The sequence below is a fragment of the Oryza glaberrima genome, chromosome 5 (assembly GCF_000147395.1).
Source record: "Oryza glaberrima chromosome 5, OglaRS2, whole genome shotgun sequence".
Taxonomy (NCBI): domain Eukaryota; kingdom Viridiplantae; phylum Streptophyta; class Magnoliopsida; order Poales; family Poaceae; genus Oryza; species Oryza glaberrima.
Genome location: NC_068330.1, coordinates 12,745,909 through 12,759,656, shown reverse-complemented (window position 1 = coordinate 12,759,656; position 13,748 = coordinate 12,745,909). Strand labels below are relative to the sequence as shown.

Below are 13,748 nucleotides of genomic sequence, written 5' to 3'. Positions count from 1 at the left end.
TTTAGGAATAAGGTAAACATGCTGATTATTTTTCAAATTATATCTACTTAGCCTAATAAAAGAATAGTCCACATTAATTACACCTTAAGAATTATTAATTTAAATTTTTTAATTAAATTAATAAATACTGTTTTGATAGTTCATGATATTTCGAGCTGCTACTTTGTATTCAGACTGATATATATCATTATATGTTCTCTGTTCGTAAATAAAGATTAAATAGCTCAGTTTTAAAATGCGTTTTTGTCAGTTGATTGGACTATAATTACCTGACCACTCATTGATAAAACAGTTCATTCAATAGACAAAAAGCAACAGAATTCATTATTTTAATCAAAACAATAACTTCACGAATGTGTTCATTAGGTCAAATATAAAAATGTAAATTTTAGATGCAATGCGTTCGAATGGTGCTGGTTACTTGTTAGAATCTAATGCCCTGTTTGGTACAGCTCCAACTCCACCTTCTTAGTTTATTTTGTTAAAACGCTCCACCCAGCTCAGCTCCCATTTTAGGTGGAGCTGAAACTATTTGGCTAGGCTCCAGCTCTAGGAGAGGTGGAGCTGGAGCTGAAGTTATGCCAAACAGACCCTAATCCTATAGGCAAAGCCACTACAGATCTTAAAAACCAATTGTAGGGATGTAAATCAGACATATGATTGGACCACGTGGCTCCTGAGAATTTAGAGTTAGGTCCTCTGAAAATTAGCCACGTGCCCCCCATCTTTATCTTTTCAAGCCCGCCGTTCGGCTGGAATATGATTGGTCCACGTGGCACGTTAAATTTGCAAGTAATTTGGGAGTGTGTTTCTCTTTCGTGCGCCTAGGTGCCAGGCCCGTCTCCCTATGAAAGTCTAGATCAATCTAGCTGGTTACCCAAAAAATAAAAAGCCGCACTGGGCTTCACAGCCCAGTAAGGACGTCTTATGCCACTCAGACTCTCAAAAGTCATAATCACAGGCTCACAGTCTCCCGCCCTCACGTAGTCACAGTCTCCTCGAGCTGGAGTAATCATAAATAGAGGAAAATAAAAAACGAAGAAAAAATAAGAAAGAAGTAAGGAAAGTGTGTTTTTAAATAGATGACGTTATTTTTTATCTAATGTTTTATAATTCGTCTTATAAAAAATATAAGTAATGATTAAAATGTCTTTAATGATAATAAATGATACTCACATGATTTTATAAATAAAAAAAATGTTCAAATGCTATATTCAAAAGTCAACAATGTCAAATGTTGAAGTATTTTAAATCCTTGTAGGACATACTGCAGGTTAAGTCGAAAGATAAATACGAAATAGGAGAGAAGTACATGACAACATTAATATCCTATATTTTCAGAAGAAACAGTAAATAGGAAAATAAATGAAAACCATTTAAAAGGTTAGATCCAATTTTGTGTTTTGAGAAACCATTTTTGAAAAATATTTGTTATATACTACCTCTTCCATCCTAAAATATAAGAATTTCTAACAATTATAAAACCAATTAAGCTTGAAGACAAAACTAGCTCGTAGACTCCCAAAATAACTACTAACTCATATAAATACATGGGAAATAAATTAAAGAGCGCCAACTGGCATGTTTATTTTCTAGTTTAATTTCGAGTTCCAGACTTGAAGTCTCGTGAGTTTCTTCACCACTTTGATTGGTTGGGCCAAGAAGTTGGTCAGTTGGGCTGAAAGGGATGGGACATGGCCCGACAAAAAGGAAAATAAAGACGGGCTAAAACCTACCATAGGAGATGGTCCACAGAACATATGGGTCCCACTAAGTCTAAGCCCTTTCGGCTGACTTACCACAGGAGGTGGTCCATAAAACACATGGATGCGATAAAATTGGTTATCTTTGTGAATGGAAAACAAAAATCAGAATGGACTTTCAGTTACGAATAGTAGTATCAAATTTTGCAGACCACTTTGCTCTTGCCCAATCAAAATTAGCGAAACTATACAAACAGAAATCTCAAACAAGGCATTTGATTTCATTCACGGGCCATCTGCAAAAGGAGTTGACAGTGCTGGAAGGAACACAAATCAAGAGCTAGTTTCAGTCGTTGCTCCCTCCGATTCCCGATCACAGCAACTCTCCCTAACATCATCCAGCAATGACGATGCAGTATCCTGCAACAACAGCGTGTGCACCTAATTAGAATGCAGAGCACTTGATTCACTCGAAAAGGTATCGAATCCTGTCATCCTGAGTTGTTCTCAAAATAACTTTGTACCAATAACAGAAAAAAAAATGAAAGGCTGTGTCTCAGTGAATCTAATGGGAATGGAAGCATTTACCAGCGAACCAGAGTGCGCAATCCCTTCCTTTCTCTTCCTCTCTTCCTTCGATCTCAGTGATTCCACTGGAGTGTAAACCTGTCAAATGAAATTGAGAACTAGCCATCAGCATCCAACAGTAGCACAGAAAACAAGCTTAAATCGAGCTAAATCGAATCCGCGGGCGGCACGCGGACGAACGAGAGTACGAGACTGACCTCCGGCATGCCGATCAGCCGCATGAGCTCCGCGACGAGGCGCCGCTGCTCGTCGGCCCGCCGCTCCCACTCCCTCGCCTCCCGCCGCAGCGCCGCGGCGCGCTCCTCCAGGGCCCTCTCCGTCACCTCCCTCGCCGCGCGCATCCGGCCCCGCCGCTCCCGCGCCTTCTCCAGCTCCTCCGCCAGCGACACCTCCCTCAACCCCACCCTGCATCCCCCGGCCTTCGCGTACGACCTCACCGACGGCGGAGACGACGCCGCCCTCGCCGTCCCCTTCCCCTTCCCCTTCCCCTTCGCCGCCTTCCCGGCGAGCGCCGCGGCTGGGGAGGCCACCACGTTGGTGTCCCGCGGCTGCAGCGGCCGCCGCACGGCGACGACGGCGAGGCCCCCGCATCGCGCCTCCATCGCGAGCTGAGGATGCAGGAGAGGCGAGAAGAGAGAAAAGGCGGCGATTGATTAGGAGGAGTTTTTCAAGGGGGGGGATTTGGTGGGATGGGTGATTCGAATTTGAACCCGGGATGGAAGGGAGGTAAAGTAACGGCTAGTAAAACAGGTTGCCCTACGAATGGACGGTTCTGCCCCTGGGGAACGTGGGGGTATCAGGAAGATGTTGAGGGGTAGTTACGGTATGTTGGAGGGGGTATGAATATGATGCTGTTTTGCATGGGTTCTAGGGGAGGCTTTTGACGATCTGGCTTTGTGCTGGGTGTCATCTAGCGGGTTCGGTGGCTTTTGGGGCCATTGGAGGTTTAAAATCGAGGGCCCAAAGCATGAAAGTGATGCATCTGATCTGAGCCAATATCAATACATGTAACACACCACAAACACAGATGTTTATATACACGTGCGCACATACAATATAGCTATGACAGTATTTTAGAGACTAAATCAGCATATCTTAATATTGATAAAATCATCACAATATAATAATTCAATCTTGGGGATACGCTAAACCGCACCCAGTGTGCGTTTTAACTAAAACGCTCCCCTCACATAGCCCCCCCCCCCCCAACCTTCCACCCCCTCCCCCCACCCCCATATCCATCCGCACAATCTTTCCCACATCCCTCCTTCTCTAAAAAATTCTTTCGTTAAGTAAATCAGTTACTATCAGCTGTTTTAGTTCAATAAGTAACCAAGTTACTATCAAGTAAACCATTTTTTAATGTACTCCCGCACTTCTTTCATGATTGGCCCCATTAGTAACAAGATTACTCACCTTTTTTTATCTACTCCCGCACTTCTTTCATGATTTGCCCATTAGTAAGAAGATTACTAAGTCGATCAGCTATGAGTAAATAAGTTACTAACACTCCCGCACTCCCAAATCGATTCCATCTCTCAGTAAATGGATTACTCCTAGAGTCCTAGGTTGTTTTCAACCTTTCTCAATTTGGTTCCTCCTCTCAGTAAATGAATTACTCTCACGACGTTCTCATCTCTTCTCTTAATAAGTTAGGGTGTGATCGCATGTGCTAGTTCCGATCCAGGGGCTGTTGGGAACCTTGACCGTGTGGGTCCCACGCATCCACGTGTTGTGGCGCTACAGTTGTTCGGAAGCAAACGGCTCGAACGGAGTTACGGTGCCGTCACGGCTTCCTTGCCTATCCATCGATCCCCTTCCTTCCGTCATCCACTCCTCTCACTCGATCCCCTTTCCTCCACACTCCTCTCACTTGATCCCTTTCGTCCACAGCGCCACGACGAAATTGCCGTAGGGAAGCAGAGGAATCCCCCCTGCCACCCGCGAATCGATTCTTCCACCTGCAAAATCGCACCGCCCTCACCAATCCCCCTAGAATCTCTGCTCCAACGAGTGGTCGCTGTCGGGTAAAGCTGCCGGCAGCACGACCCAGCTCTATCGATTCAGGCGAGCAGCATCGCCGCAGGCTAGGAGCATCGGTGCAGGAGGCAGTGCTGTGGCTCTGGGTCGGATAGTGCTGAGCGTCGTCCTGGAGGGTGGCAAAAGCGGGCAGGCGTGCTCCCTGTGCGTGTCGGCATCGGCGCCCGTCCGCCCGAGTCGTCTTGTCCATGCCTGGCAGCGCCCGTGCTCGTCTTGGAGCGAGAACAGTTCGCACGGAATTGAAGCGCGGAGGCAGCAAAGCTGGCGGCCTCAACAGGAAGCCAGCTCTATTTGAGGAGGCGGTTGTGGATGCGGCAATGGAGGCTAAGGGGAAGAAGCGGAAGAGAGAGGTTGAGGTCTCACACCCCGCATTGGAGAGGGCGGTAGTTCCTACGAACTCCTCTCTACCAATCCGCCGATCCGCTCTGGAGTCCGGCGAGGACTCCTCCGAGTCCGTCGCGTCGGACGCGGGCACCGCCAAGCCTCCAGCCAAGGACATCGTGCATGTCGCCAATGCACTGTGTATGGTGTGCACCAAGTCCCCCAAAGCCGTCATCGAGTTCGTGCGCCGAGTGAGCCCTTCCACCGTCAGCCGTTCAATTGACTGGGACCTCGTCAACGAGGACAAATCATCGAAGGTATGGCCGGCTGGTGTAGTTTGTTTATGTCATTCATTTTGTTTGTTGACTAGCATTTCAGTAGATGTCCGAATCGCGTGGTCGCTGGACCGATTTCGAGCTGCATGTGTTTCTTGAGAGTTGCTTGGAGGAGATGGCGGCATTCAACATAACATCGAACTCCCCCAAACCCAAGGCATGGGAGAACTTGGTGAAGAAAATGAAGAACAAGTGCAAGAAGAAGGTGACGAAGGCGCAATTGGAGTATATCTGGGGGCAGTGCAAGAAGCGGTACCAGCTGTGGGTGTGGCTTGAATCGTAGGCGACCGGACTTGGCCGGGACCCCCTTACTGCAGCCATTGTCACCGACGAAAGCTGGTGGGAATGCCAAAATGGGGTATGCTACTTGTACACAAATTCATTTTGCAATCCGATTATCTTGCTACCATTGTGTTACCATCATGTCTAATATGAACATAGGCAGTATGTAGTAAACGTTTTGGGCTTTGGGGAATCTGATTGGTGCCGCTAGTATAACCTGATCAGAAAGCAAATGATCTAGATTGTTTTCAGCGTATAATGAGGAATCAAACAGATTCTAGAATAATTTCAGTGGAATAAATGCATTCTCAAATTTCGGTTGGATAATGTGCTTCTGAGGAATTGGATAATGTGATGCTGCTGCCCTTTGTTCTCTAGTGCTATATGGTACTATAAATTGGCTAGTCCTTAGAAGTGACTTTTGAAGAACTTAAATGAAGCTGCAAGTACCCTTCTTTACTCCTAGGGGTATTAGTTTGTCCTATCAGTTAATACACCAGTTAACCATTTACGCATAGAAATAATGAATGGTAGAATGACCAAAAAATGTATTGATCTATGTTTCATGTGTCATAACTCATTCCTTTGCAAACACTTATCAGGAGGTACCATAACCCAGTAATATTATTCTTACATGTACCATAACTCATTCCATGCAGCGTAGTCACAGAAGTGTGAAAATAATTTGAACACTACATCTTTTGCTGAAAATTGTTTCTTATTTTTTAGTTCCTACATTCTTAACAACATTCTTTGCATCAAAGTCCGCAATATCTGCTCATATATGTGCCCTATTGGTTATGATATGTTTTACTCATTTCGCTAATTACATTACTACATGCCATGCTGCCTACACTTTACATGTCATCTTGTCTGTACTGTGCCTTGTCAAATATTTCCTCTATAACAAGTTCCATGTGTACAATTGTGACAGGTGAAGAAGGGTGTGATCGCCTTCAGAAACGATCCCCTGAAGCACATTGATCTTCATCACGCGGTCTTTAGCACGCGCACCGTTGTCGGCAACCACTCCGCCGTTGCTGGGGCTGAGCAAGGCCCACCGCAACAACCCGTTGAATGGCGGCCCATTGACATCGATGAGCTGACAGCAGCGTACACTCCTCCACCGCCCGCGCCGTCGACATATGGTCAGAGCAGTGGTAGTAAGGGCAAAAGGAAGGCATCCGGTGAGACCTCTGGAAGTTCTAACAAGTGGACACGCAGCAGCGATTGGGGCGATGCGCTTGACAGGCTCAGTGTGTTGTGCATGGCGTCCATGGAGAGCCACGCAAAGCAAATGGATGCTTGGAAGGCTAGCAGCCCTAACGGTTGCATGGAGTTGGTGGAAAAAGATGGCCACCGGCCAGGTAGTGAGGTCTGGTTTATGGCCGCGCGCTTGCTACGTGATGCAAGCAATGGCCACTGCTTTATGTTCGCGCGCCTCACCGACCCAGATGATCGCCTGCGATATATTTTAACAAGTGGCAACGGGTTTAGTGGTGCATCTGGTGGTTCGAACTAGTATCAGCTACTCTACTCCTGTTTCTTTCATGTGTTGTGTGTTTTATTTCCAACTAATCCTGTTGTAATGTGAAATAACTTGTTCGTGGTAACATTTGGTGTTCTGTGTTGAGTGTAAGCATCTCTTTAGGCATGAACATTAATTTGGTTTAATACATGTGTTATGCTTCATTGTCTGATTTCATATAAGTTGGTGCTTTCAAATAAATTGTTGCATTACATTCCCTCATGATCACACAAATTGTTGTTTTAAAACGAATGCGTGCTTTCAAATAAATGGGTTCTTTCTAATAAATTGTTACTCTCAAATAAATCGGTTGATAGATTTGTTACAGGAACGCGGAGATGAGTAGCAATGTCGGTCCCTACGGCTGGGCTGATGGCCATACCAGCAGCGAGGAGGAAGATGCCATCATCGACTTGCTGGCCAATGAGATCAGGAGAAATGAAAGAGCACCTAACTGAATTCCAGTTCAGACCGGTATCAGTAGGATGATGGACACGTTGGCGAATAGAAGGCAATGTCGGGCCATGTTCCGCCTGACCACCGAAGAGATTCATAGTTTGCACAGCCTTCTAGTAACTTCTTATCAGCTTGTCGATACTGGGGGGATTTCTTCGCTAGAAAAATTGGGAATTTTCTTGTTCATGATGGCTGGCGGCCGTTCGACAAGAGACGCTAACAATCGTTGGGTCCGGTCGAACTCAACCGTCTCTATTTCCTTCAATGAAGTATTGGATTGTCTCGACAAGCTGGCTAGGAAAATTTTGAGACCAAAAGGTCCCAACTTCAGGACATCTCACAGAATGTTTCAAACGGAGGAATGGTACAAACCATTTTACCAATCCGTGGGTGCTGTCGACGGTACCCACGTATGTGTTGTGACTTCTGCATGCACGACGATGCAACACATAAACAGACACCATGTCACGACGAAAAATGTTCTCGTCATATGTGATCATGATGGCAGAATTATTTTCTGTGATTCAGGATGGCCAGGATCAGTTCATGATCAAAGATTCTGAACGAGGATGTGCAGTACTATCCCAATGATTTTCCGCAGATTCCGCGAGGTTAGTGAACTTCACTTGTTCACTTTACAAACTTCGGTTTCCACACTCCAATCAATTTATATTCATTGCGGTGCGATTTAATTAATTATCCATAATATGTTCTACAGGAAGGTATCTACTTGTAGACTCAGGTTTTCCTAGTAGGATGGGATTTCTTGCACCGTACCCATATGTACGGTACCATAGGGATCGACTGGGACGAAGACAAGCGGCGGCACCCGAAGGCCGAGAAGAGCACTTCAACCATTGCCACTCCTCTTTGCGAGGTATTGTGGAGAGAACTTTCGGGATCGTCAAAAAGCAGTGGAAAATACTCAAGGAGATACCGTTTAACCCAGATGACACAGTTGCACCACGGATCATACATGCTGCTTTTGCTCTTCATAACTTTAAGAAGAATTATAATGATGATGTGAACTACGTTTAAACAAATCCTTTGTACAGCGGACATCCCATGCGTAATTATAATGATGATGTGAACTACGTTTAAACAAATCCTCTATACAGCGGATATCCCATTCCGACGCAACCGGGAACTTTCAATGCGATGTACTATGCAACAAACAGCGAGGAAGCGATGAGATGAGCAGATGGCGCGACCTCATTGTGAATGATGTTTTCAGTCGCTCTCAAAGATGAGCAGCGGCATAATGTGCTTTCTGGTGGGGTTGAGATGAATGTTCGTAACAACTAGGTAAGGATTGATCAAATACAATATGAGCTGCCTTTAATTATCACTTTTTGATGCATGTCTTAATTTCGCAATAAATTTCATTCAGTCACTGTCGACCACTCCTCACATCTTGTCTGCGTAATCCTAATGCCCGAAACTTCTTTTTTAGTTCTTTGCTAATCACGTGGTCTTCTGAATTTACAGCGGCCAACTATGCGTTCTGAATATAGATTTTTTCAAAAAAATTCCCTCCATGCAATACAACCATCTATTAACTTATTAAAGAAATCACATGTGTGTGCATATCAAATATTTCTTTCACAATTGGTGCCGCGTAGCAAATAACTCTTTCACCCGTGTGTTGCAAAAACCACCCATTTTCGCATGCTACAGTACCTCCACTGCCAGCCCCTGCCCGGCATCACACGGCACGGCGACGGAAAGTGTCGGCCATAGACGGCGTCCAGGCTGCCGCTTTCCCTCCGTCCCTGACGCCCTGACATTGCTACAGTGGTCTACAGTACTACATGTTCCCAACCCCAAAGTCAAGCTCCGATCCGGCACTTGCGAACGAACCCTTAGGATAGTACTCCCCCAATTGGTTTGTATACCTTCTCTTAGTAAATAAATTACTTAAAATTAACATTGCTATCGCCATAAGATTTTTTAGTAAATAAATTACTATGGTACCGATGATTCTCAACATAACTTATTGATCTTGCCACAAAAATTCTAGTAGTAACCAAGTTACTATTAAACTAATGGTTCTCAACATTTTATCTCTTGGTAACTAAATTACACCAATGATTCTCAACATAACATATTGGTCTTGTCACAGAGTTTCTCGTAGTAACCAAGTTAGTATTACACCGATGGTTGTCGGAGGCGATGGCGGCGCCGTGGATAGGTATGGAGTGAAAGAGGGCAACGGGTCGGCCATGGAGGGCTGGCCGGCGGTCCTCTTGTATCTGGCCATCCGCGGCCAGCCGCCGGGAGCACGCGCGCCTTGTGCTGACCCGGCGTGCTTTGAGGGGATGCGGGTGTGAACGACCTCCTCGCTATCGGTGGTGTCCCACCTTAGCCGAATCATCTCTCCAGGGCTTGACTTAGTCCCTGCAACCGAACATTTCGCAATTCAGTGAATTGAAAAGGCCAATAACAAATACATAAAGGAACTCTTTTGGTCAAAACGCTCACCAATATGAGTGAACAAATGGAAATTCAGATGGGAACAGATTTCTGAGAATACAACACACACAAATTTGCAAATGACATATTTCTAATTGACATTTAGAGCATCATATGTGTATGAGCCCCATAATTTTCATAACATTTCAGAGCTTTTGACCCAACTGTGAGTATCTAATTGTCCAGCCGACCAAACTAAAAAATTATGAAAAGGGCTGCACTTGCAAACCGAGAGAACATGACACTCAGAGCTCTGAATATAATTTCTCTGAACGAAAATTCTCAGTCCATCTTTCATTCAGCAATAACCACTACAAATCAACATGAGAGTTGAGAGCAGCCACTAGACAGATTGAAAAATTGTCACTTCTGCGCATGTCTGTGTGAACCAAAAACATTCATAGAACTATTAGCCAATCAAGATATCAACTAGAAAATCTAAGAAACTACAAGCACATCAAAAAGAAAATTTAAGAAACTGTTGGCTTATCAATTAAATGCTGTCCAAAGACTGATGAACCGATAGCCCAAAAGCCAAGCACTAGTGATATAAATCGACATTTGTTACATCATTAAGATGAGCAGAGGTGTGCATATCAGCTAACAAGCCTGCCCAGAACACACGAGAAATTTGTAGAGTTGTGATCGATGTGCTTCCAATAACACAAAACGAAATAGGCAGCCAGATCTCACCTGTGCACAGATGGAACTAATCACCGCTGAGGACGCAGAAATCAAGTGGATGCGTACCTCTCGTCAAGTGCATCAAGCTGTACAATCTGCCATGCTTTCCCTTGATGAGGAATACAATCAATCAGCTTCAATGTCGCTGGCCACAAGTAAAATTAAGAATATTAGGCCTGAAAAAGTATGTTCTGTCAAAACATTCCGGTAAACCGTAGCATGTTGAATGGGACCATATGGGACCATCTGCATTGTTGAACCACAAAATTTCAGAGATTGTCCATCCGATTAAGCTCCTTGCAAATCATAAAATGTATGTGCATTGCAAAAGACTGAAGACAGTGAACAAAATTGTTCAGTTATACTTGTTTCTAATAGTTGAACATGAATAAGAACTATAATAGGCAGCTAAGTAATACCTTGGTTATCAAATCTATTATGTGCTCAATATGCTTTATTAACCGTGGCTAGTGAGTAGGGGGAGGCACTGAAGATCAGACATATCAAGAATGGCTGATGGCCGGCCAGTTCCTCTACGGGAAGAGGAGGGCAGCAACTGCTCGCCATACATCCCACCAGGAGCCATTGTTAGCTCGCTGTGTGGCAGCGGTGGTGGCAGCACAGGAGGCGGCGCCATAACTGGCACATGAACCTCCTCCTCCAGCTGCTGCCGCTTCGGCGGTGGTTTACGGTCCTTCAACCGCCGGTGGCAGAACCACATCTGCAGCTGCTTGTCTGTGAGCCCTAACTTCACAGACAGCTCCGCTCTGATCGTCTCATTTGGATACAGATCCTCTGCAGCAACAGAGACCAAACCAAGTCAAAACAGAAATCCCACGGCCGTTTCGATCGAAAAATCGACAAAACAAACACGAAATAGCCCTAAAATTTCCAGAATCCCCAATTTCCCGTAGGCCATCGACGAACCTGTGTAAGTCCTCTTGAGAACCTCCAATGATAGGGCGTCTTCATGATGCGCTTCACCTTCCCGCTGGATCCAGAGGCGCTACACCACCAACAGCGGCGGCGGGAGTGGGAGAGGGAGCAGAAGCCTGAGCCGACGCCGGGGCAGGGCTCTCCTCCTCCATCCTAGCGTCGCCCGTTCTTGTCCGCTCGCCTCTGCCCGGCTCCGATCTCCGGCGACTGCAGCGGCGACCCACGAGCGCTACCTCTCCAGCCGATTCCACCTGTCGCTGGCCGATTTCGCCCGTCGCCCGCCGCCCGCCGCTGGAGGACACCGCCACCGCCGACGCCGCTCCCAGATCCTAAAAATACGGGGTATAACCGTACAAAGCAGGTGTCAAGAAAATGGCTTATAAAATGGTGGGGTGGGCCCACTTAAAGTAACAACGTTACTATGAGTACAAGGTAAATACATACTCACGTAGGAATAATTTTACTATCGGTACTACACGAGCGGGAGGGGGGTGTTCCAGGGGTGGGGTGTGGGGGTGGGTTGTGTTTTAACCCATGTGTAGTATAGTATATCTATTCAATCTTCATTGAATATAGGAGCATTATAGGACACTGGATAAACGATCATTTTACCGTCTGGGGCCCTTGTTTGATTGGGTGCACGGTCCATGGTAGATGTTCTGCGGTGTAGCCAGGTTTTCAAGGATTGCAAGGTTTAATTTCAATTTACCATTCCAATTCCAATCGATCGGATATCCTAAAATTGAAATGAGATTGAACATTTGAACCTAAAGAAAAAAACCCTACTATTAGGGAGGAGAAAGAGAGAAGCAGATGAGAAGTTGAGAACCTGCTAACGTGCTGTTTGCTGTGCTTTGGTGTTGCGTGCCTCCTGATGATTGGAGTGCTGCTGATTGCTTTCTCCCTGCTGGTTGCTGCTGGCCTGTGGCACTGCGCGCTGGTGCGGTCGCTGCCCGCGGTGGCGCAGTCGCCGGCCGCCGACGTGGCGACGTCACAACTCACTCGTTAGTGCCTTAGTGCCTCAGTGGACAGTGGTCGTCGTGACTCGTCGACTTGCGCGCTCGAAAATTGGAAACGACAATTACGATGGAAACGAAGCGACGCGCCGACGCCCGACGTCCGACGCGGTGCTTGAATTGGCAAAAAAAACGAAGCGTCAAAGTGCCATCTATATTTTTCCGGAAGTAGCGCATAGGGGTAATGGGCCTTGGACCAGAATTCTATGGTGGTCCATGGACCACATGGACCACATTATAGCTCCGCCCCTGGTTCACCGGTTGATATCCCAAACCTACTGGATGGCACGCATTTTGTGCAGCTATATTTTCTTTAAAGTATTTTTAAGTATCGCATGACATCCGACATGCATAAATTTGAAAATCAACATGATAGCTCTGTTTTTTAACATATGATATAGTTGACTTTTCAGTTCTTTTGATTATTCTTCTCTATAAATATTTATCCAAGTTTGAGAAATTAATATTTTTGTCAAAGTTTAAGAATAAAATAATTACGTCATATCTACTAGAGTACTTGAAAGCAGAATCATCCACCGTTTCTTTCGCATAGCATATCACACGAAGCACAACCACCACCTCTAAAATAAATGAATAAATAACCGCATCCTATCCCAACCAAATCCTTCCCCTTCCTCGATCAGTCTGTCATTTGAGAAGAGTAGCAGTAGAGTTCTGATGTTGAGCTGTATGTGCCTCCGAGCGAGGAAGTATCAGGTGCTACAGAACATTTCCGTGCTCCCGTACTACCAAGCTTTAAAAATGCACCCAAAAAGTCAAAAAAAATGTAAAAAAAATAGAGATCTGCAGCACTATGACAGCATCACACAAAAAATCAGCTTAAAATATGATGTACACAGGGAGAAAAAAACAACAAATCTGTGCTTCAACAGTGTTCAAACATGTCGCTTTACTATTCATATTTTGATTTGATTTTATGTGATGTTACATGTCATAGTGCTACAGATCTCTGATTTTTTTCACATTTTTTTGTGACTTTTTAGGTGCATTTTTGAAACTTGGTAGTACATGAGCACGAAACTTTTCCGTATAGCACCCGATACTTCCTCCGAGTTTCTCTTTGCCAAGTTTCGTTATGTTTTTCTACTGTTTGCAAAACGCTGTTCAACCTTGATAATCTATTATTATTATTATTATTATTATTATTATTATTATTATTATTATTATTATAATATTGGACGGAGATATCACGTTCGTGGTAGAGACTAAAAGTTATCATATTAATTAAAGAAAAGGAAAAATGTTTACACTGTTAGATCGTGATGGGTGTAGATTATAACAATGTAGATTGATCATGTATGCATAAAGGAAAATAATAGACAAAATCCATTTGGGATTTTCATAAAAATATATACTCCATTCATTT

General features: G+C 44.8%; 1 protein-coding gene and 1 long non-coding RNA gene across 8 annotated transcripts; both read right to left on the bottom strand.

The window, feature by feature from the left end:
- Positions 1-1,885: 1,885 nt before the first annotated feature.
- Positions 1,886-2,988, bottom strand: LOC127774506 (uncharacterized). Its single transcript, XM_052300765.1, has 3 exons — positions 2,489-2,988; positions 2,292-2,369; positions 1,886-2,123 (listed from the first exon to the last, which is right to left on the bottom strand). Exons 1-3 carry the CDS (start codon positions 2,891-2,893, stop codon positions 2,037-2,039), a joined length of 570 nt encoding a protein of 189 aa, XP_052156725.1. The 5' UTR covers positions 2,894-2,988; the 3' UTR covers positions 1,886-2,036.
- Positions 2,989-9,269: 6,281 nt separating this feature from the next.
- LOC127774925 (uncharacterized) lies at positions 9,270-11,808 on the bottom strand. Of its 7 annotated transcripts, none has more exons than XR_008017842.1 (3): positions 11,794-11,808; positions 11,337-11,674; positions 9,270-11,204 (listed from the first exon to the last, which is right to left on the bottom strand). It is a non-coding gene; the product is annotated as an uncharacterized LOC127774925 (long non-coding RNA). The 7 variants fall into 7 exon arrangements; XR_008017845.1 differs by lacking the exon at positions 11,794-11,808 and having other exon boundaries at positions 9,270-9,650; positions 9,735-11,204; positions 11,337-11,689; XR_008017846.1 differs by lacking the exon at positions 11,794-11,808 and having other exon boundaries at positions 9,270-10,334; positions 10,419-11,204; positions 11,337-11,689.
- Positions 11,809-13,748: the final 1,940 nt, after the last annotated feature.

What these genes read in the sequence shown, in the direction of transcription:
- LOC127774506 (XM_052300765.1), bottom strand. Translation starts at nt 2,893, where the DNA reads ATGGAGGCGCGATGCGGGGGCCTCGCCGTCGTCGCCGTGCGGCGGCCG. An exon ending in GGCTGATCGGCATGCCGGAG is followed by an intron (nt 2,370 to 2,488) that starts GTCAGTCTCGTA and finishes TTCATTTGACAG; the next exon opens with GTTTACACTCCAGTGGAATC. An exon ending in TTGCGCACTCTGGTTCGCTG is followed by an intron (nt 2,124 to 2,291) that starts GTAAATGCTTCC and finishes CTGTTGTTGCAG; the next exon opens with GATACTGCATCGTCATTGCT.